The 23,808-nt window shown below is 39.6% G+C and overlaps 1 protein-coding gene across 4 annotated transcripts in view; it reads right to left on the bottom strand.

Annotated features, from left to right (window-relative positions):
* Positions 1-23,808, bottom strand: part of incenp (inner centromere protein) — a 29,047-nt gene that overhangs the window by 1,591 nt on the left and 3,648 nt on the right. For 3 of the 4 annotated variants that reach the window (XM_061676007.1, XM_061676008.1, XM_061676006.1), the window contains 17 exons: positions 23,434-23,544; positions 22,726-23,348; positions 22,598-22,637; positions 21,104-21,170; positions 20,895-21,015; positions 20,771-20,810; positions 18,189-18,276; positions 17,944-18,084; positions 14,971-14,988; positions 10,886-10,995; positions 10,697-10,817; positions 10,500-10,610; positions 8,890-9,047; positions 5,675-5,774; positions 5,209-5,292; positions 1,977-2,012; positions 305-367 (listed from right to left, as the gene is read on the bottom strand). In XM_061676007.1, the coding sequence (XP_061531991.1) occupies positions 305-367; positions 1,977-2,012; positions 5,209-5,292; positions 5,675-5,774; positions 8,890-9,047; positions 10,500-10,610; positions 10,697-10,817; positions 10,886-10,995; positions 14,971-14,988; positions 17,944-18,084; positions 18,189-18,276; positions 20,771-20,810; positions 20,895-21,015; positions 21,104-21,170; positions 22,598-22,637; positions 22,726-23,348; positions 23,434-23,544 (2,032 nt within the window). The remainder of the gene's footprint in view (positions 1-304; positions 368-1,976; positions 2,013-5,208; positions 5,293-5,674; positions 5,775-8,889; positions 9,048-10,499; positions 10,611-10,696; positions 10,818-10,885; positions 10,996-14,970; positions 14,989-17,943; positions 18,085-18,188; positions 18,277-20,770; positions 20,811-20,894; positions 21,016-21,103; positions 21,171-22,597; positions 22,638-22,725; positions 23,349-23,433; positions 23,545-23,808) is intronic. The other variant, XM_061676009.1, reaches the window with a different exon arrangement.

Here is a 23,808-nt window from a genome sequence, read left to right as displayed (position 1 = left end):
CTTAACATTTTCAAACTTTTTTTTAAATATTTAGTTATAACTTTGTACTGTACTGGGCATTTTAGGCCATGAAAAAAAAAACATGACAAAACAATAATTTTGGACTGTACAGTAATATGCGTGCATACAGCCTAAAGGAAAAGGAAAAATAAAAAATAAAAAAAAGTGCTTCAATTTAACGGACAGTAGGCTATATCAGACGACCCCCCCCGCCCCTATTAGCCCGTTCTATCGATGTTCCACTGTACATTTAAATGGAACGCAAATGCTACATGTGCCTGGAATTCATAATTCTCATATTTACCTCAATATCCACAGTGATGTTGAGGCTGCTGCCTTTTGCTGCAGGTGTGCTCATCACAGATCGCTGCCAAATGAAAAGAAAACAAGACTTCAACATGTCCATCATTGCTCTTTAACAAAGAGCAGTCTTGGGTCCGTGTACTTTGCAGCCATTGCTTTTTCCTTCTAATGTAGAAGGGGGAGGAAAGAAGAAGGAAATAATCCTATTTTTGTTTTTTTTATATGTATGTATATATATTTTTATATATATGTAAATAAAACGGGAAACGGCTATTTTCATTTTGATGTGTGTAAAGAAAAAAAAATGGGGACAAAGTCGTCTCCCATTTATTGTTTGATTTGATTTTTGATCTGATTTTCTATTAGGTGTTTAACAAATAAAAATACGAATAAAATGCAACCGTAATTCTTTCGTAATTTTCAATCAAGCTTGTTTTGTGCAGCTTTAAAGCTTTATCGGCAGTATGGATTTGCAGCAGCCGCAGTAGAAGGTCTTACGGGTCAAGACAAAGCCATCTTGAGGAAAGGAATTAGTCGAAGGAAATCAGAAAACGGCTCAATTTGAGTTTTTCAATTTCCAAACAAGAAATTGTAATTGACTCACTACCGGTTTTTTTGTTTGCATCAAAACAAAACGAAAATACGATCGTTTCCTGTTTTTCTTTACGTACAACAAAACAAAAATAGGGTTGTTTCTGGTTTTCCTACATGAGAAGGAAAAAGTAATGGTCACAAAGTACACAGACAGTCATGAACAGGACTTCAGGAAAATTCTGCCCATTAAGGCCATCTCTTAACATTGTCAGGAAGCAGAATTGATGCCCAATTCAGATTTTTTAAAATCAATCTTTTTATGTAGTCGTTCTCATTACAAAAACAAATGTGACTTCTACTGGAGACTAAATGCGTCCATGTCACATGCATGCGCACAAAACAGGTCACATTGTGCCTCTCGAAGGTCTTGTCATGACGCATTTGTGGTCGTTTCAAGGAATTTGTGCAACAGGAGCCAACATTTTCTTATATTTATCAGTTCTAAAGCATCTTTTTGCCACTGACTGTTTTCTGCTCCTTTGAGTACCGTTTGCTTTTGTGGCGTGTCTGTTTTGTTGAACAATTGTGACATTTGTCGCTGCTTGATGACGTACAGGTCAGATGAGCGCGCCGTGAGTGTCAATATTGCATTCGCATCGGATGCATATCCAATTTATATCTACATACGAAAGAGGCCTGGATCAGATAATCTAATAAATAAAAATAAAATAAAAGAATTCAGAATTCTACTGTTCATATATTGACATGAAAAAATAAGATACTTTACATGGGTGTGGGGCGGGTAACAGAATTGACCTACAGTGTGAACATAGCCTAAGGGTAATGAACAAACGCAGGTCAATTTTTTTCCTCATCATGTGTGGGTCTCTCACAATTTGAAAATCTGTATGTGCACATGCCGCTTTAGCCCAGCATATAAAAAACAATCCATCAAAAAGACAAAACAAAATCAACTGGACCAGATAAGCACTTTGGCATACCGGTAAGTACTTTTGAAACAAACCATGGGTCTTTGTAAACGTATAGCTATGCAGCCATACATTGTTTTAACAGGATGTTACATTCAGAATATCCGAGGAGTTTTGGTTAAAGAGCAAGTAATATCATATTCACGTTACCTCAATTTCCACAGTCACATTGAGGGCAGCAGCAGTCTATGTATATAAAGGAGAAGTGACAGGGGGGAAAAAAGATTAAACCATTCAATCAGATATTCAAGACAACCTTCAAACAATACACAACAATCATGAATTGGCAATAATTCATGTATAATTATCAATGGAAAGACAGCAGTCTCGCATTATTTGCAGAGGTGGACAACATTTTGGTGTGGTTCTAAAAAGAGCACCAGAGGTTCTTTGCTTGGTGCTCATTTTTTCTCCCAACTTACTCACCTCACTGGTAGTGGTGATTCTAGGATTCATTACTATTACTTAATTTTAAAGTAGATGCAGCCTATAGCAATATCTTGAGAAGTGTTTACATGTATTCAGATTGCAATAATTTACGGTAATATAGATCTTAACCAATTAAAGTCACACCAAAATTATTTTCATGTTTTTGTTTCTAAATACAATGACACACTTAAAAGTGTACTACTACTACTATCAAACAAACTACCACTACTATCAAAATTATTTTCATGTTTTGTTTCTAAATACAATGACACACTTAAAAGTGTACTACTACTACTACTACTATCAAACAAACTACCACTACTATCAAAATTATTTTCATGTTTTGTTTCTAAATACAATGACACACTTAAAAGTTTACTATCAAACAAATTTAAATATTAGTCAAAGACAACAAGTAAACAAAAGGCAGTTTAATGGTTTTTATTATGAAGGGAGAAAAAAATCCAAACCTACATGGCCCTGTGTGAAAAAGTGATTGCACCCCGTTAAAACATAACTGGTTTATCACACCAGTGTAATTTCTTTAGCCACACCCAGGCCTGATCCTGGCACACCTGTTCTGAATAAAAAATAAAATAAATCACTTCAATAGGACCACCTGCCTGACAAAGTGAAGTAGACCAAAAGATCCTCAAAAGCTAGACATAATGCTGAAATCTTAAGATAACTAAAGTAATTGAGATCTATCTGTGTGGAGAAGGTTAGAAAGCCATTTCTAAAGCTTTGGCACTCCAGCGAACCACGGTGAGAGCAATTATCCAATAATGGCGAAAACATAGAACAATGGTGAACCTTACCAGGAATGGCCAGCCGACCAAAATTACCTCAAGAGCGCAGCGATGACTCATCCAAGAGGTCACAAATGACCCAACAAAGACATCCAAAGAACTGCAAGCCTCACTTGAATCAGTTAAGGTCAGTGTTCATGACTCCACCATCAGAAAGAGACTGGGCAAAACTAGCCTACATGGCAGAGTTCCAAGACAAAAACCACTGCTGAGCATAAAGAACTTGGCTCGTCTAAATTTTGCCACAAGACATCTTGATGATCCCTGAGAATTGTGGGAAAATACTCTGTGGTCTGACGAGACAAAAGTTTAACTTCTTGGAGTCCTGTAGGAGAATGTCCCGGCCATCTGTTCGTGACCTCAAGCTGAAACGAACTTGGGTTCTGCAGCAGGATAATGATCCAAAGCACACCAGCAAGGCCACCTATGAATGGCTGAAGAAAAACAAAATTGACTTTGGAGTGGCCGAGCCAAAGTCCTGACCTGAATCCTATTGAGACGCTGTGGCATGGCATGACCTTAAAAAGGCAGTCCATGCTCGAAAACCCTCCAAATTCCGCAAAGATGAGTGGGCCGCAATTCCTCCACAGCGCTGTAAGAGACTCATTACAAGTTATTGTAAACGCTTGATTGCAATTGTGGCTGCTAAGGGTGGCCCAACTAGTTATTAGGTTTAGAGGGCAATCACTTTTTCACACAGGGGCATGTAGGTTTGGATTTTTTTCCTCCCTTAATAATAAAAAGCTTAATTTAAAAATTGCATTTTGTGTTTACTTGTGTTGTTTTTGACTAATATTTAAATCTGCTTGATTTAAGTTTGACTAACATGAAAAATAAGGAAGCGTGCAAGCACGTTTTAACACCACTGTAAAAAAAAATTCCCCATCTCAGCTGGTTGAAATCTTTGGGCGTGGCTAAAACAGGGTCGCGCTGACGTCATCAGGGAGCAGCATGAGTCTGTTCTCCCACACTATATTACGAGCGCCATCAATAGCTATTCAGCAGAAATGCAAGTTATAGTAATAGTAATGTAGTATAGTAATGCCCATTTCTATCACCACATCATGCAGTTAGCCATCAAGCTCTGCCTACAAACCCGAAAAATGAATCTTTCCTTCAGTTTTTTTTTTTTTTTTTTTGTGGTCCTTCTGTCGCTGTTTTGGTGATCCACACGCGGCTTACGCAGCGAGCTGACGGAGAGTGGGATGACGGCTGACTGGCGGTGGCTCTGTCCAATACTCCACAGCCTTGCTCTATGCACCGCACGTAGATCCACACGACAGACACTTAAGGGAAGTTAACTGTTCATTAGGTTCGCGAGCTAAGGAGCTCGCTTGACCACGGCAGGATCGTTTAAAACGTCAGCGCCTTGCTCTGGGTTGTTGTGTGTGGGTACCCACAAATGATGATTTCAGAGCCTTATTTTACATACCTGACAATTTTTTTAATGCATTCAAATTTAGCTGACTGGCGGTGGCTCTGTCCAATACTCCACAGCCTTGCTCTATGCACCGCACGTAGATCCACACGACAGACACTTAAGGGAAGTTAACTGTTCATTAGGTTCGCGAGCTAAGGAGCTCGCTTGACCACGGCAGGATCGTTTAAAACGTCAGCGCCTTGCTCTGGGTTGTTGTGTGTGGGTACCCACAAATGATGATTTCAGAGCCTTATTTTACATACCTGACAATTTTTTTAATGCATTCAAATTTAGCAGGCTTTTTAAAAACACTTCTCTTTGCTGGGTCTTTATATACATCTGAAAAAAAACAAACATCTGGAAAAAGTTTCTGTCCGGAACATACTTGTACAAAATGGAACGTACAGTAATTGCCATTTTTAAAAGCAACTCATGACACACAAGTTGATTCAAATAAAGGATTTTTTACATTGACCAGTGAGGAGTTGCTAGTGAATCCAGGCTTAAAAAATAGAAAATTATTTTATATTTTCTTGTCTGTCTAAAGAATCTGGAGCATTATTGGTCCTCAACTATAAAGTGCAGCCACCGATGTTACCAAAGGCAGGGTTTTATGTACAGAAATAGAATAGAGGTAATTTTAGTCAGGGTATCTTTGCTATAAACAAGGGAAAAGGGCTGTCTAAAAGTGACACACTTCTGAATATAATTTGTTTGCATTTACCTTTGCATTGGCAACTTGTTTAGCAGCAGCCTCTTTGTCTTTAGCAGCCTTCTCCTCTGCAGCTAACCTCTGCTGCTGCTCCTCCTGGTGGAACAAGGCACATTGTTACAAAACCTTCATAAAATGAAACGACAAATAACTAGGTACGGGGCTTGTCCCGAACACACGCTCCAACAAGAAGTTCTGAGATTGTTTAATCTAACTTTAGCCAACAACCATTCCTCCAGTTGCCTTTTATAAACAAAACATAAAAGGCTGCTCAAAGTGAATGCAAAATTGAAATTCTCACTAAAATGATGAATACACAAATAATTTCGGAACAAAACAGAGTTAGGGGTTTGTTTGACAAGCAATTGTGCGCAAACAAAGCCAGCTAAGTATTTGGTGTTGCAGTGTTTGAATTTTTATTGCATGTTAACTGAAAAAAAGTGTTACATGATTCACGATAAAAGACAGTTCTCGTCACCTTTTGTCTTTTCTCCTCCAAATCCAGTCTCTCCTTCTCTCGAGCTGCTCTCGCCAGTTCCCGTTGCAGAGCGAGAGCCTTCTCTTTTTCGACTCGCTCGCTGGAAAAATACCACAGCATGAGAATCCATATACATTATACTGTATACAGTATGAATCATAATGAGTGGTTCTAATTCCCTTTAAAGACTTTACAGGTAAAGTGAACTCAGAGTTGTTTCTTAATACGTAAATTATACAATGTTTGAAAATAATAGAGATCTTGTATTGGATATCAATATATGATGCAAGTGGTCATAATGCGGATGGCCAGTGTACAACATCCACTGGGGCGCGAAAGCTAAATTACATCAGGACACGTTATAAATATTCAGCCAGTAGTAGACTACAGCAAAGCGATTTCATTGACAGGTGAAGCTCGCTCAACCTGCAGGCAAGGGCAGTCCTTGTTTTACATGGTGTGTGTGTGTTTTTTTTTTTCCTCCATTCAAACTTGAAAGGCTTTTTATATTAAAAATAAATAAATAAACTGATTGCAGGCAGTACTATATTCCTACCTTCAGTATTTAATTTTAAAATAGGAACTTACAAGTACAAAACCATACAAAAAACGCATTAACTGATGAATTTATCTTTAAATTTAGCCCATAAATATATGCAGTATAGAAGAAACAATGACTGAAGTTACCGGTAAAACATTATGCATGATGCCTTTCAACATTGAATCACATTTCTTCTATTCCTTTATTCTCTTTGCCATGTAGTAATGACTTAAAAATAAAAACCATAGATGCCTTTCTCAGATGTCAAAACAAGTACTCTTTGACAGTGTTATTTTAAATCTATAGAAAGAGTTAAACTGAAACGGTAGCCATTGTGTGTGTGTGTGCATTTGATGTGCCGATTGTTTATCGTTTTGTGCATTGTGGCAGTTTTGTTTTCTTTATTTCCTGTATTGACTGTTTGAATGTAATTGTTATATTCTAATGTGTACAAAAAAGGTAAAAATTCTGCGGATTTTTGCACATTTGAAAAGGGCTAATATCGGTCATTAAAGATGGCCGCCCAATTAATCGGTCAGGCCCTAATTGTAACATGAAGTCGCCAAAGTATTTATTCAGCCACCAATTGTGCAGGTTCTCCCACTTAAAAACAGAGAGGCCTGTAATTTCCATCATAGGTATACCTCATCTATGACAGACAAAATGAGAGGGGAAAAAATAAATAAAAACATTCTGAAAAATCACATCTGAATAATTCATTAGCAAATTATGGTGGAAAAGTATTTGGTCACCTACAAACAAGCAAGCTTTCTGGCTCTCATAGACCTGTAACTTCTTTAAGCAGCTCCTCTGTCCTCCACCTGTATTAATGGCACCCGTTTGAACTCCTCAGTATAAAAGACACCTGTCCACAACCTCACACAGTCACACTCCAAACTCCACTATGGGCAAGACCAAAGAGCAGACAGAGGACACCAGAAACAAAATTGTAGACCTGCACCAGGCTCTCCCTCGATCTGGGGCTCCACAGAAGATCTCACCCCGTGGGGTCAATATTATCACAAGAACATACCTACTGTGAAGCATGAGGGTGGAAACATCATGTTTTGGGCTGTTTTTCTGCAAAGGGACCAGGACGACTGATCCGTGTAAAGGAAAGAAGGAATGGGGCCATGTACCGTGAGATTTTGAGTGAAAAACTTCCATCAGCAAGGAAATTGAAGATGAAATGTAGCTGGGTCTTTCAGCATGACAATGATCCCAAACACACCGTCCGGGCAACGAAGGAGTGGCTTCGTAAGAAGCATTTCAAGGTCCTGGAGTGGCCTAGCCAATCTCCAGATCTCAAACCCATAGAAAATCTTTGAAGGGAGTTGAATGTCTGTCTTGCCTCGTGACAGCCCCAAAACATCACTGCTCTAGAGGAGATCTGCATGGAGCAATGGGCCAAAATACCAGCAACAGTGTGTGAAAACCTTGAAGATTTACAGAAAACGTTTGACCTCTGTCATTGCCAACAAAGGTATATAACAAAGTATTGAGATGAACTTTTGTTAGTGACCAAGTACCTATTTTCCACCATAATTGTTTTAAAAAAAAAAAAAAAAAAAAAAAAAAAAAAAAAAGCGATTTTCTGGATTTCTTTTCCCTCATTGTCTCTCATAGGTGAGTTATACTTCTGGTGAAAATTACAGGCCTCTCATCTTTTTAAGTGGGAAAACTTTTTGTGGCTAAATACTTTTTTGCCCCACTGTATTCTGAATATAAGATACCCTTTATTAGTCCCACAATGGGGAATGTGCATCATTTCAGCAGCAATAGTGGATACAGAAAATACAAAACGAGAATGTGAGAAGCCATTTGGCGGCAAATGCGTCCAGCAGTACAAGGTTGTTGCAATCAATACAGAAACAAATATTGAAGCCATATTTTTTAACAATTATAGAAATGATTGTGTTGTTAAACTGTACAGTAGGCATAAATATTTTTATCCTACTATATAACATACACCAATAACTGTCCGATAGTAATGTTCTTGATATAATTTTAAAAATATGGAAGTTCCGACAAACCGTTCTGGAAGCGAATTTCTATAGGTTGGCAGTTCTGCACTCTTAGCCATAAATTCAATTTCACCAAAGATTGGCATAATTTTATAAATAACTGACGTGATTGATTTATTTTTATGTTTCAGTTAATGTAAAACCCTTTGTGTTGCATTTGTGTGTGTGAAATATATATGAAATATGATACCTAATCCCTTTCGGTGTTTTGGCTTTTGGCCCTGGCCTCCAAAGTTTCGGTCAAGAATTTTTATTTCAGTGTATCACAATCACCTCGCCGCCCCCAATTATTGCCCAGCCCCATTACTGGTACACTTTCAACAGGGTAATTTTTTGTTGTTGTCCATTGTTCTTGGTTTCTCTCTCAATATACGTATTGTGTGTTTAGGCCTCTCAATGATAGCATATTTAGGATGACATTTCCCCCAAAAAAATATTATGATAAATGTGACCCTTCAGTTATAAAAAAATTATGCCTCTGATGTAATGATATTAGAGCATTATAATTCAAATGTGTCCCTTTTAAGAACAATTAACTTAATTCTAACGTATATTGAAAACTGGCATTATAATGTAGAACAATGTACCCATCTCTAGGCATGGGACCTTTAACAAGTTTAAATGTATTTGTAAAACTTTTTTAAAATGACCTTTCAGCAGCAGCTACGCGCTCTCTCTCCAGTTCCCTCTCACGCTCCTGCTCCCTCTTGAGCTCCAAGGCTCTGCGAGCTTCTGCCAGCTTCTTAGCTTTTAATTCTTCCTCCGTGGCCTTCCTAGCCAGAAACTCTTGTTGACGCTTCTCCTCCTCCTTAGGTTGAAAAACACAGATGCATGGGCGAATTCGGCAACAAACAGAATGACACCTCTCCTAATATTGTTCAGAAAATGTAAACATCAAAGGCAGGAAAAAGGTGACCAAAAATGCTGTTTGATTTTAACAATAAGACCAAACAAATTTAAAAAAAATATATTTCCTCACGCAGAAAAACTTATTTACACCGCTCACGTACATATTGATGTACAAATTTAAGATCAAAATTAAATTTGCCTCATTTCCTTTTCTTTTCTGGCCTCCAACTTGAGCCAAGCCCATCTCCACCTGCACCTGACGCCTGCTTAAAGCTGTGCCACATGAATAGCATCCTCCTCTTTAAGCACTCTCATTCTGGAAAAGAATTGACTAAAATCATTGTCTGTTACACTTAATTTTTCACAATTACCAACTTCAAAGACTAATCCCAAATACGACCTTGAGGAAAATATTAAGTACAATATTTTTCTGTTTTTGTCCATTTATGAATTTGAAGTTAGTTCATTCTGTGTTGTGACATAATCCCTAACATCGCTCCGTCGCTTAATACATTTAACATTAACATCCGTAAACTAATTAGATAATTGTAGCTGCGTTGCCTAATACAAGATGTACTAGCGGATCAACTCTTGTCGCCGATGTTACGTGTGCCGCTAGGAACACAACCCGCAGCACCTCAAAGCAAAAATACAAAAGACCAGCACAACAAATGAGCAAAAATGTTGCTTAAACGCAACAATAGAGGATGTCCGCTCCAGAGGTAGGTAGAGTAGCCAAACATTGTACTCAAGTAAGAGTACTGTTACTTGACAATAATGTGACAAGTAAAAAGTAGCCCTCTAAAAAAACACAGTGAAATAATTACTCAATGTACTGAGTAAATAGTAACTTCTGTTTTTTTTTTTTCAACCACAGCGTGAACATCAATAAAAAAATAAAAAAAATTACAAAATGTAAATATGCAGATTCTGATATTGCTGTGTGTGCGCGCGTGTGTGTATGCACAGTCAAAACTACAATAAAACATCTGGAATTTACTGCACGGTGTTTTCTCAAGTTAGAATTGAGCTGAAATATCCACATTTGGGCAGACAGTACCAGACAAATACAACAATATATGAAAGCTGTTGTTTTTGTTCGTCTAAATGTAAACGAGGGGCACCGTTGCCTTCATGGTAACAACGACCTTCGCAACATGGCCACCATGTATGCGTGACAATCAGCCAGCCTGGCTTCTCTAGTGTTAACTATACCCAAGAAAAACTCATCGGATCTATACGATTCACGTAAATGACCTATTTTGAGTTAAAAATGGCAAATTTTGCCGAAAGGTGACTGATACGCATGTATGATTGCTAAAGGTGTATGGTGGGGCTAGGCTACCGTTTTGTGCTAGAATCTGTGACACATTAGGTTAAGATGTGGGAGGGGAAAAAACAAGATTCTTACTGCTTGTTGATTCTTCCTCCTTTTAGTTTCTTCCTCCAGCTTTCGTTTCTGTTCAAGATCTTCCTGACGTTTAATGGCAATTCGTTTTTTAGCCATCTCTGCCGCCTGACGCTGCATTCATGGATCAACATTGACCGATCTTGACTTGCCACAATCAGTCCAAGTAATTAAGTTGATGATTAAAATGATTTGGTCACCTTATCATTTTTCTCATCAATGTGAGCCATTTTTTGCTCAATCTTCTTCTTCTTTTCTTCTTCCCTCAGCTCTTCTTTCACTTTGGCCTCGTACACCTTCCTTAGTCTCTCGTCCCTCTTCCTATAGGACAAAAATAATATCAGTTGACCAATCAAATCACAAAGCCAGAGTGTTTAACAAGACCAGACCTTTTCAATTCCTCTTGTTTCTTTTTCTTCTCCTCCTCCATCTTCCTCATTCGCTCCTCTTCCTGTTCCTGCTTCTTTTTAAGTGCTTCAAGTTTTTGGAGCTCTTTAGCCTGTGGAATTTGTGCCATCATATAGCAAACATTCAGGCAAGTGGCAGAAGTATATTTATTTATATATATATATTTATATATATATATATATATATATATATATATATATATATATATATATATATATATATATATATATATATATATATATATATATATATATATATATATATATATATATATATTTATATATATATATATATATATATTTATATATATATATATATATATATTTATATATATATATATATATATATATATTTATATATATATATATATATATATATTTATATATATATATATATATATAATAATAATAATAATAATACAAAAAAAGGAGGCACACATGCACAGAAACCTACAGAGCCGCAGACATGGATAATATTACATTGTGACAAAGATAAAGAAAAGGTGCGCACAAATTGCTAACTAGTGGGCACGGAATAGTAAATTGTGGCCATGAAGTAGGTACAACGATCACGTTTGATGTGCGTCCCGTGTCTCTGACGCATGAAAATTAGCAAGGACACATGAAGCATATTCATTCTTCGTCCGTAGACGTGTGGTTTGAGACTTAAGACCCACCCTGCGTATGTCCATGTGTGTGTGCAGCAATCAAAATAATGAGTCCTTGGTGCTAGCCAATCAGAGGCAGAGTGGGACGGATTATCGGTCCATGCAAGGGACATGGGAGATTTTTCTGGACTCGGTAAATTTTCATTGTTGTGGTAACACCCGCCACTGTGCTCACGACATAGCAAGCGGCTGACAGAATGGTGTTTGCAACACAACCGGGACACTTAAGAGAAAGTTAACGGTTTATTACATTCGCTAGCCTGCGCGCTAACAAGCTAAGGGCTGGAGCTAAAAAGCTCACTCAAACGTCAGCGCTCGGAGTGGTGTGTGTATTCCCCACATTACACACATGGTAAAGTTAACAGTTTATAAACCATAAGCACACGTTAATATTGAGGCAGTAGTTGACTTAACCGAACCCATGTTCAGCCTCATTTGATTGACAGGAGAAGGTCTCACATCACAGTCCAACAATGCTCAAGGGAAGGCCTTATTTTATATTTAACCATGCAGGTAAAATCTTGACATAAAATTTCTCTTTCGAAAGCCAAGAGGCAGCAGAAATTATACAGTGCATAACACAATATTCATACAATAAATACAGGCTTAAAAAATAACTGATTAAAAAGTAGGGCATCTGATTTAAAAAAAAAATAAAAAATACAAAAGTGACAAAGCCAAAATGCTCGAGTACCTACATGGTGTGTGTTTTTTTTTTTTTTTTAATTCACTCAAATTTGGCAGGGTTTGTTTTTATTCAATCTTTTATTTTACACGTTTTAACGTGATATGCTTTAGTATTTCTATGAGTGCATTAGTTTAAACAACATGCGCAGTTATGTGGACCTTACGTTGGTCCCTTCAATGTAGCCGAGCTCTTCAACCCCCCCCCCCCCCAAGTGTAATCCGTTGCATGAGGAGGTTTTACAGTAAACTCCAACTGGGAGAGACAAATAACGAAGCATTGCCAGGACTTTCGGAATGTCTTTGTAGCTTATCCAGTCTTAATTTAAATTAAATCTTACTTGCCCTGTACATTATCTCCAGCTCGATCTTCCTACCAAACTGTCCAGTACATCTTGTGCACACGTTATATCTACAACCCCAATTCCAATGAAGTTGTGACGACGTGTTAAACAAAATACAATGATTTGCAAATCATATAGAACCTATATTTAATTGAATACACTACAAAGACAAGATATTTAATGTTGAAACTGATATTGTTTTTAGCAAATAATCATTAACTTAGAATTTTATGGCTGAAACACGTTCCCAAAAAGCTTGGACAGGGTCACTGTGTTACATCACCTTTTCTTTTAACAACATTCAGTAAACGCTTGGGAACTGAGGACACTAATTGTTGAAGCTTTGTAGGTGGAATTCTTTCCCATTCTTGCTTGATGTACAGCTTCAGCTGCTCAACAGTCTGGGGTCTCCATTGTCATATTTTACGCCACACATTTTCAATGGGAGACAGGTCTGGACTGCAGACAGGCCAGTCTAGTACCCGCACTCTTTTACTACGAAGCCACGCTGTTGTAACACGTGCAGAATGTGGTTTGGCATTGTCTTGCTGAAATAAGCAGGGACATCCATGAAAAAGACGTTGCTTGGATGGCAGCATATGTTTCTCCAAAACCTGTAAATAACTTTCAGCATTAATGGTGCCGTCACAGATGTGTAAGTTACCCATGCCATTTGCACTAAACACAGCCCCATACAGATGCTGGCTTTTGAACTTTGCGTCCATAAGAGTCCGGATGGACGAGTCTTTTCCTCTTTGGCTCCGGAGGACACGACGGCCACAATTTCCCAAAACAATTTGTAATGTGGACTCGTCAGACCACAGAACACTTTTCATCAGTCCATCTTAGATGAGCTGGGGCCCAGACAAGCCGGTGGAATTTCTGGGTGTTGTTGATAAATGGCTTTTGCTTTGCAAAGTAAAGTTTCAAGTTGCACTTACGGATGTAGCGCCGAACTGTATTTACTGACATTGGTTTTCTGAAGTGTTCCTGAGCCCATGTGGTGATATCCTTTACACATTGTTGGTTTTTGATGCAGTGCCGCCTGAGGGATCGAAGGTCACGGGCATTCAATGTTGGTTTTCGGCCTTGCCGCTTACACGCAGCGATTTCTCCAGATTCTCTGAACATTTTAATGATATTATGGACAGTAGATGACGAAATCCCTAAATTCCTTGCAATTGTACGTTGTTCCCAAAGAAGTGAACATCGCCCCATCTTTGCTTGTGAATGACTGAGCAATTCAGGGAAGCTCCTTTTATGCCCAATCATGGCACCCACCTGTTCCCAATTAGCCTGTTCACCTGCGGGATGTTCCAAACAAGTGTTTGATGAGCATTCATTAACTTTCTCAGTCTTTTTTGCGACCTGTCCCAGCTTTTTTGGAATGTGTTGCAGCCATAAAAGTCTAGGTTAATGATTATTTGCTAAAAACAATCAAGTTTGTCAGTTTGAACATTAAATATCTTGTCTTTGTAGTGGATTCAATTAATATAGGTTGACCATGATTTGCAAATCATTGTATTCAGTTATTATGTATGTTTAACAACGTCCCAACTTCATTGGAATTGGGGTTGTATATTGCAGCTCCAAATTACCTTGTTTTTCCCTGTTTGGCTGCTTGACCAGACATGACCTTGAAACCTGACATAGCATAGTTGTACCCAGCAATCATAGATGTAGTGGAAAAATCAGCTGAAGATTTTACCCTACAGAGGTCTGATAAATACTTGGTGATCCATGTTTTCACACAGAAAGGACATGCCATCAACTTTATTAAACTGGCTCTTGCGACAGCAGCCTTCTTATATCAGCTATAAAACAGAATCACTAAGTTTGACTGTGATGTGAAACAATAATATTGATAAACTCCCTGTAACACCTTAAACACATTTGGTTAACTTAAATTGTGAAGTGGTCAGGTTATTCTATGTGAATTACTGTTGAACTAAGATGCTTAAAAGGTAATGAGCATTAGTATCCTTGAAGATGCCATCTACTAACAAGTGCAGTTAGGGTGTATTTGTGAAATTGTAAAGCCCTCAGACACTTGGACATAACAATGGAACTTTACTATTTCTAAAGGCTGCCGCACACCGAGCGACGCAGCAGGGCGCCCATGTATACAATCGCTAAATGTGCCGGGGTGTGTCGGCAACTTATTTTTTATGCAATGGAGCGGTCCAGATGAGTTCGACCACGTCGCGCAGTTTGCAGCAGGCTTCAGACCAGGGGTCGGCAACAAAGCCAACCCCTGCTTTAGAAAAAAAAAAGGTCTACACGGATTAGTAGATGTTGAAAGGAAGCTTTAGTTAAGTGGCAAATAAGACTTCACCAAGTGACCACCAACACACAGTGCTCATACACTTACCACTATATTCATGTTCATCTGGGGAGGGAAGATAAAAATAAAACATAAAAAAAGATGCCATGCAATGATACAGTGATCAACTAAATTATTTTTGAAATGTGACAAGACGCATGTATGTATATTCAAAAGGACATTTGGTGACTGCATCTGACTTGGGCTGAAAGATTTTAAGGAAAAGTAGAATTGCAATTTTTTGGGAGACATTGCGATTTCAATTTTATTAATGATTTTTTTTCAATTCAAGCCTCCGTGCAATATTCACTATGTACAGTAAAACTTACAAACTATCAAAACAAAAGCTATTACTCTAATAATATCAGGACACTAAAAAGGCTGCGTGAGCCTGCGAGGCAGTCCTTTTTAAAGGCTATTAAATTGGTTCAATAAAGCAACAACATCAATTTGAACACTTGCTGTCATACATATGTACATTATATGCAATACTATGTAAAAATATTATTTTAAAACTGCCACTAGTGTTCATTGCACATAAATGTAAGATCATGTGAATAAATTGATTTTCATATTTTTGTCATAACTACATCCAACAGAGACTGAGGGCTCGGTGATATGGCTTAAGATTCATGTCATGGTACAAATGGAATTCTTCATGTTAACAGTATATATCATGATGCGTATAAACTTCAGTATGAAAAAAATATAATGCAAGTGTTTTTGAAGGGTTATGTAAATGTGAAATGTTAATATTTCCCGTTAAAAGGGGTACAACGTCCATCCATCCAATTTCTACCGGTTATCCGAGGTCGGGTCACGGGGCAGTAGCTTTAGCAGGGACGCCTAGACTTCCCGCTCCCCAGCCACTTCCTCCAGCTCTTCCGGGGGGATCCCGAGGCGTTCCCAGGCCAGCCGAAGGATGTAGTCTCTCCATTGTGTCCTGGGTCGCCCCCGGGGTCTCCTCCCGGTGGGACGTGCCTGGAACACCTCACCAGGGAGGCATCCAAATCAGATGCCCCAGCCACCTCATCTTGCGCCACTCGTGGTGGAGGAGCAGCGGCTATACTGTGAGATCCTCCAGGATGACAGAGCTTCTCACACCCTCTCTAAGGGGGAGCCCGGAGGAATGAGGAAACTCATTTCGGCCGCTTCTATCCGGGATCTTGTTCTTTCGGTCACGACCCACAGCTAATGACCATAGGTGAGGGTAGGAACGTAAATCGAGAGCTTCGCCTTAGCTCCTTCTTTACCACAACGGATCGATGCAAAGTTCGCATCACTGCAGACGCTGAACCGATCAGACTGTCGATCTCCCGTTCCATTCTTCCTTCACTCGTGAACAAGACCCCAAGATACTTGAACTCCTCCACTTGGGGCAGGATCTTATCCCTGAACCGGAGAGGACACGCCACCCTTTTCCGACTGAGGACCACGGTCTCAGATTTGGAGGTGCTGATTCTCATCCCAGCCGCTTCACACTCAGCTGTTAACTGCTTCAGTGAGAGTTGGAGGTCACGGCTTGATGAAGCCAACAGAACCACATCATTTGCAAAAAGCAGAGATGCAATACTGAGGCCACCAAACCGGACCCTGTCTACGCCTCTGCTGCGCCTAGAAATGCTGTCCATAAAAGTTATGAACAGAATCGGTGACAAAGGGCAGCCTTGGCGGAGTCCAACCCTCACCGGAAAAGAGTCCGACTTACTGCCGGATATGCGGACCAAACTCTGACTCCGGTCGTACAGGGACCGAACAGCCCGTATCAGGGGGTTCGGTACCTCATACTCCCGAAACACCCCCCACAGGACCCCCCGAGGGACACGGTCGAACGCCTTCTCCAAGTCCACAAAACACATGTAGACTGGTTGGGCGAACTGCACTCTCGAGGACCCTGCCAAGGGTGTAGAACTGGTCTACTGTTCCACGGCGAGGACGAAAACCACACTGCTCCTCTTGAATCTGCAGTTCAACTTCCCGACAGACCCTCCTCTCCAGCACCCCTGAATAGACCTTACCAGGGAGGATGAGGAGTGTGATCCCCCTTTAGTTGAAACACACCCTCCGGTCGCCCTTCTTAAAAAGGGGGACCACCACCCCAGTCTGCCAATCCAGAGGCCCTGTCCCCGATGTCCACGCGATGTTGCAACCAGGACAGCCCTACAACATCCAGAGCCTTTGGGGAACTCCGGGCGAATCGCTTCCACCCCTGGGGCCTTGCCACCGAGGAGCTTTTTAACCACCTCAGTGACCTCAACCCCAGAGATAGGAGAGCCTGCCTCCGGGAACCCAGACTCTGCTCCCTCATGGGAAGGCGTGTCGGTGGAATTGAGGTGGTCTTGGATGTAATCTCCCCACCGGATCACAATGTCCAGAGTCGAGGTTAGCAGCGCCCCATCCCCACTATACACAGTGTTGATGGTGCACTGCTTCCCCCTCCTGAGAGTTATGTCAAAAGTGTACTGGAAACCTAAGGACTATTCTGGTGTTTCACTACTCATCATTTCTTCAGCTTGTGATCTCTTCTTGCCAAGTGTTTTGCATGCTTAACTACTTATCATCCACCTTTAGTGATAACGGTGCGTCAGAAGTGTAACTTCTTCACCAACATAGAGGCAAGGATTAGTTATACTTAGAGAGCAACCGCACCAGTAAGCATTGTTTATTGCTGTTGCAGTCTGAGAAAGTTCTCTTAGCACGCTGAATCGTTTCAGATTATATTGTTCTAAATAAACCAATATCCTTCTTGAAGCGAATTGGCAACCACCAACCTTGATATGAACTGAATCGTTGCTTCAACTAATCGTTACAGCCCTAACACTCAAAAATTACTTGCATAGCTAAAGGATTCATGATGTTGACAGACCGAGAACTAAAACCACTTTAAAATTTTAAGAAAATTGTGCATGAACGCCACTATTCCACTGTATACAAGAGTACAAATGATGACCAAGGTGATCGCCATCAAGCTTATCAAGTGGCTAGCTTTTTTCTTAGTAGGTGGTGGAATATAATACTTACCTTAGGATCAATCTTCAGAGGAGTGGTAGTTTTAATGAAGGACTTCATTACAGAATTACGGTTGAAAGAATTTTGAGTCATCATCAGCATTTGATTCTTCTGCACAGTGTGAAGAAATGATTTCATATTTGGTCTCACTGCCTGCATGGGAAAAAAATACATTAAAAATAATTTTACAGATTTACTTTTTAAAGAAAGCTCTTAATTGTGTATTTTTATTTCTCTGACTTATTTGGGCATCTTACACTCCGACTCCTCTTGGGAGGAGTGCACCTCTTAACAGGGCTTTCCGCCGTAGTTTCAGCTGCTTGTCGCTTGATGTTCTTAGTTGACCTACAGAAATAGAGGAAAACATTTAAACAAACAAAGTGAAGCTTCTCTTGAAAGCATAATCCCTATCAGTTACTACCAATAAGTGTGCGGTATTTAATTTTGTGCAATAGGTATAGACCAATGTTGTTATGTTGTGTGATAAACAGGACTTGACTGGATTCACACCTGTATAGTTCAAGTGACAATGTTGATGAGTGCCATGGCAGGTTAAGTAGAAAAAAATTGCACTGAATTGGATATCCTCAGATCAGAATCAGGCCTCTTCCAAATGTGGATAAAAAATCTAAAGTTAATGTGATATCTGCCAATGTGCAGTCAGTGTAGACGTGGATCGAATACAAAACCTCAAAGCAATTTCAACGCCATCGAAATACACAGATCGGTAAAATATCAATGAACAATTAAAAATGGACTAAATATGGTACATTAGAGGTGAGTGTAATATTGTAGCAATCACACTAAAAGTGTAGTGGTACATACTGGTCCCCTTTTACACAGACGGCGCAGGTTTGATTCCCACCAGTGCCCGAATACCCAACCATTACTGGTCCCAAGCCCAGATACAGTAAATAAATCATCCATCCATCCTGCCATCCTTTTTCCATACCACTTATCCTCACTAGGGTCGCAGGCATGCTGGAGCCTATCCCAGCTGACTCTGGGAAAAAGCCAGGGTACGCCCTGAATTGTTCGCCATCCAATCACAAATAAAAAAAATCAAACAATCAAAACAAATTAAGTGGGTTGTGTCTAGAGCTGTCCAGTAAATGATTGATAAAAATAGGCTGATCACTGTAATGGACCTGAAATTTATTGCGATCACTAATCACAATCAAACATGACGGAAAAGTGCACGACAAGAGCCAATCAGAGGTCAAACTTTTCCTGCTCCACTTCCGCTTGTAAGTTGTGGAAGTAAACAAATTAAACAATGACCGAACGTGGATCTTAACGCGTGGCTGAGGGCAGCGAAACAGATGTCAGCCATGACTTGGAGTTATCCCCTAATGTTGAGAAGTTACTCGATGTCAGTCTTCTTTTAAATTAAAATTCTATCCTCAGTGGACTTCACAATTACTTAGCAAAAAGTCTGCGTCATGTTGTCATGTTTGCTCGTATAATGTAACGGTTAAGAGTGCTGCGCATTCATTTGGAACAATGTAATTATTTTTTGACATCACCTACTTGAGATGTTCAAAGCACGTACATAATCAGCTGATAATGTACACCGATTAAATTTTCTGAGCCAATCAGAATCAAGTAGTCACCAAGACCATGGTATAATACTGTGTGCTCTCACATAAACATTGTAGCTGCGCTTCCAAGAGCCTTAACACAGCACTGATCGAAAATAGAATTAGAAAATGTATTCATTCATCTTCCGTTTCGCTTCTCCTCGCTAGGGTTGTGGGCGTGCTGGAGCCTATCCCAGCTAACTTCGGGCGAGAGGCGGGGTACACCCTGAACTGGTTGCCAGCCAATTGCAGGGCACATATAGACAAACAACCATTCACACCTGTGGGAAATTCAGAGTCCTCAATTAACCTACCCTGCATGTTTTTGGGATGTGGGAGAAAACCGGAGTACCCGAGAAAACCCACGCAAGCATGGGGAGAACATGCAAACTCCACAAAGGCGAGGGCGGGATTTGAAACCCAGTCCTCAGAACTGTGAGGAGGATGTGCCAACCAGTTGAACACCGTGCCGCTGAATTAGAAAATAGAGTTGTTGCTGCTGCTTGGAAACATGAATATTTTCCATACAACAGATTCCATTTTCCATACTTTAAGACCTGAAAATGTATGAAGTCAAATTCTATACTTTCAATACTTGCGTAGGAAGCCTGAAAATGGCAACGCTCACTAATCTGTATTGTTATTCAAAATTACACATTTTTGAAAGTAGCAATAATAGGGTATGTAGCATCATAACTGGAGAACGATAACGTTTACAAACCAAGGAGTCGTCATTATACCAGAGGGGAAGTTCGCTTATTTTGTACCTCGTATACCTCCAATACTCAGGACTGTAAACTAGTGCACCGTTGTGGTATATTTGTCTACATTCGTTGCCCTGTTGAGTGAAAACTGTTCTTGTTTTGGAACCTCAATAGAACAGACTAATAGCGTCCAATCTAGCTGACTGTCCCTTACATTGCAGCACTTTTTTTTTTGGAGGGCATATGCACCCATATTACTGTACAGTACAAAATTACTTCCGGAAATGGCCCAAAAAAATGCAAAGGAAACTCCACCCTGTGGTGTTCTATCCAATCAATACCAGCTGTAGCGACACCCCCGACTTGGAGAACTGCAGCACACGTGGGTTGCGCTAGAGTATAAAGTCAAACTACGTGAGGGACAGCCGCAGTGACGTCAGCGCGGTCACCGTCCGCGCGAGTATAAAGAAGCCTTAAGACCTGCAATGTATATTCACCAATAGTGGGTCAATGGGACGCTGTGCCAAAAGCATTTAACTCTACCAAGTTACTCACCTCTGACTAGCCTGCAGAGTCTGTTGTGTATCAGTGAACACTGAAACGAATGCAAAACAATTTTAAAAAGAACTGCAAACGGCTATCTTATTTAAAAATAGATGTAAAAAGCCTTAGCAAATACTTGTTCTCTTTTGCAGATAGTTCCTCTCAGGGGTAAACAGTGAAGGTGGGGCCAGTTTAGGGGAGTTTGCTGCCACAGAACGAGTGACACGTGCCAAGGATGGCTGCCCACTCTTGGTAGTCTGTGTACCAAGTTTTTAAAAAGCATGAGTTGATCAAGCAGGAAGCTATTTCATGTATTATTGACATTAACACTTATTACTGTAGCACCTGAGGAGAATCATCTGAACCACCAGTCACAGCAACTTCTGGATTGGCAGTTACAGCTTCTGATGCGCTGTGGTGGTTAATAGAAAAAATAGGTAATGAAAATGATTCAATTATAATTGTATTTATTTAACACAATATGCCGTAATTTCTCGTGTATAATGTGCACCCATGTATTGTACGCACCCCCAAAGTTGACCTCCAAATTCTGGAAAAATCTACCAAAGTATAACGCATTTTTACAATGCATGATTTTGCTTCTACCCATATGACCAAAACATGAAGTATTATCTGTATTTTGTTAGTTTTTTTTTCAAGGAATTATTCTGAAGTTAAGCACTTTATTTGAACACGTAATCTTTTTTTTTAATTTACTCTCTCTTATTTTGAAATTCACAGCCCTACTTTTATTTAGTAAATTAGAAAACACAGTTGTGCTTTAGGCAGAATTTGTAAGTACAATTGTGAAAAGAAAAACGAAGCACAAGGCGAAACATTTAATTTTACTTTAATGGGATTCAAATTAAACGGTCAAGCATTTCAGAAAAGCCTCATCATTAAACAAAACATAACCATAAATAAATTATAATGGTTGTTGTTCAGTCCATTATATATATAAAAAAATAAAAAATAATAAAAATAAATTCACAAATTCTGCCAGGGTATGTAAACTTATGAGCATAACTGTACATATATGCAGTCATATGTACGTACCACTGTCATACCGGAATGAAAGTGTAGGCTACACCTTTTTATAACCACTAGGTGGCGGTGGTATTTTGGAATGAAAGTATACAGCTTTTTCATAACCACTAGATGGCCCCATTCATTTATAAAATGTGAACGTTTTTTCCATTTGCCCCTATACCAATGTATAATGCGCCCTATTGACTTTTGACAATTTATGGGAGGAAAAAAATGCGCATTGTACACGAGAAATTACGGTAAACGGACAAGCATTTTAGAAACGCATTATCATTACACAAAACATAACCATAAAGAAATTAATGATGGTTTTTGTTCAGTCATAAAAAAAAATAAAAATAAATAAAAAACAAACATTTAAAATTCTGCCCGGGTATGTAAACTTATGAGCATAACTGTACATATATGCACCCATATGTACATACCCATCATATTAGAATGAAAGTGTAGGCTACATCATTTTTATAACTACTAGGTGGCGGTGGCATATTAGAATGAAAGAGTACACCTTCCTCATAACCTCTAGGGGGCGGTGCCGTTTTGGAATGAAAGTGTACAGCTTTTTTTATAACCACTAGATGCCGGCATACATGTATAAAATGTTAAAGTTTTTTTCCCATTCGCCCTATACCCATGTATAGTGTGCACTATTGACCTCTGACATGCTTTTTTTTGGGGGGGGGGGAATGCGCATTATACACGAGAAATTACGGCAATTAAAAATGTCCTTTTACCAACTTCTAATAATTCAGTCTGTGTACACACATTATATATATTTTTTCCTGTACTTACACTTCATCCATCTCTTCCATGGACTCACAGGAAGAAGCAGCTAAAATCAGAAAAAGTAATGTACATATGTAAACATGCCATATATGAGTGACAATCTGAAGAGTATTTCCTTATGTTTTGTTTCTCACCGTCAATGTTGCTGCTATATGATGAGTTGCCTTTGCGAGTCGCATTCTTCTTCAGCATCGATTGCCGCGAGGCACGGCGCAGAGACTCCCGCGTCATACTGTGACGCAAACTGCCCAGGGAGTGACGCACCTTGAGAGAACATTTCACAGAGCTCCGCCTTGAGCTTCTGCTGTTGCCAGCTATTGCAATTTTAGCAGCGGTGCGTCCAGGAGACTGCACGGGCTGGGGTTTGGTTGCTTGCTCAGCTGATAAACGTTCCGATGCAAGGATGCTGACGACAACACCAGGTGACGGTATCTTATTTTCAGACTGTCTTGCGTCACATGGCACATCCGGCTGGATGTTTGTGCTGTCCACCTCGCAATTGTTATGCACGGCCTCATCCTCAACTAGGTCTGCCTTTTTATTACATTCATCTATGCTGTCATAGCTTACATGAGGCTGCAGTTGCTCATCCTCTGCAATCTCCACCTTGGTTTGTTTTTTTGTGCGAGTAGTACGATTTGGCCGTGTGCTGGTGCTTCTTTTGGCTGCAGAAGCATTTGGAATGGCTTCTTCAACAACGATGTCCAATGGTGTGACAGAGGACCCGCGAAGATTACTACGCCTGCCCTTGGAGAACCTGCAATACAAATTAAGTCACATTACATCACGTTTCAATCAATATTGAAAAAGGAGCCTTGAAGAAAGTAAAGCGAACAACAAACCTTCGCCTGACTTGACCTTCTTCCTGCCGGCCAACAGACACACGCTTCCTGCGAGTATTCTTCTTTTGTGATGGTGTTTTGGGCATTAACTCTGGTTCAGAATTAAAATCCCTACAAGTTAAAGGAAGCACAATTACCAGAAATATCACACCATTGTTTAAGTTACTCTATGTTGTTAAAAAAAAGGTTTCATTCTATGCTCATAATGACATCTCAATTACAAGACAAGTACAGGTTACTAAGACAACCATTTGAAGCATATACATAAAAAGCTGTGACCGGCATAGAATGTTCCCACCCCCATAAGACAGTAATGCTGACAATAACAATGACTGAAACAAATCAGACTTTATGACATGATTTCACACGAGGGGT

Source organism: Phycodurus eques, chromosome 5, assembly GCF_024500275.1.
Source record: "Phycodurus eques isolate BA_2022a chromosome 5, UOR_Pequ_1.1, whole genome shotgun sequence".
NCBI classification, from domain to species: Eukaryota; Metazoa; Chordata; class Actinopteri; order Syngnathiformes; family Syngnathidae; genus Phycodurus; species Phycodurus eques.
Note: the sequence above shows the minus strand (reverse complement) of the source record. Positions and strands in the feature narration are given on the sequence as shown.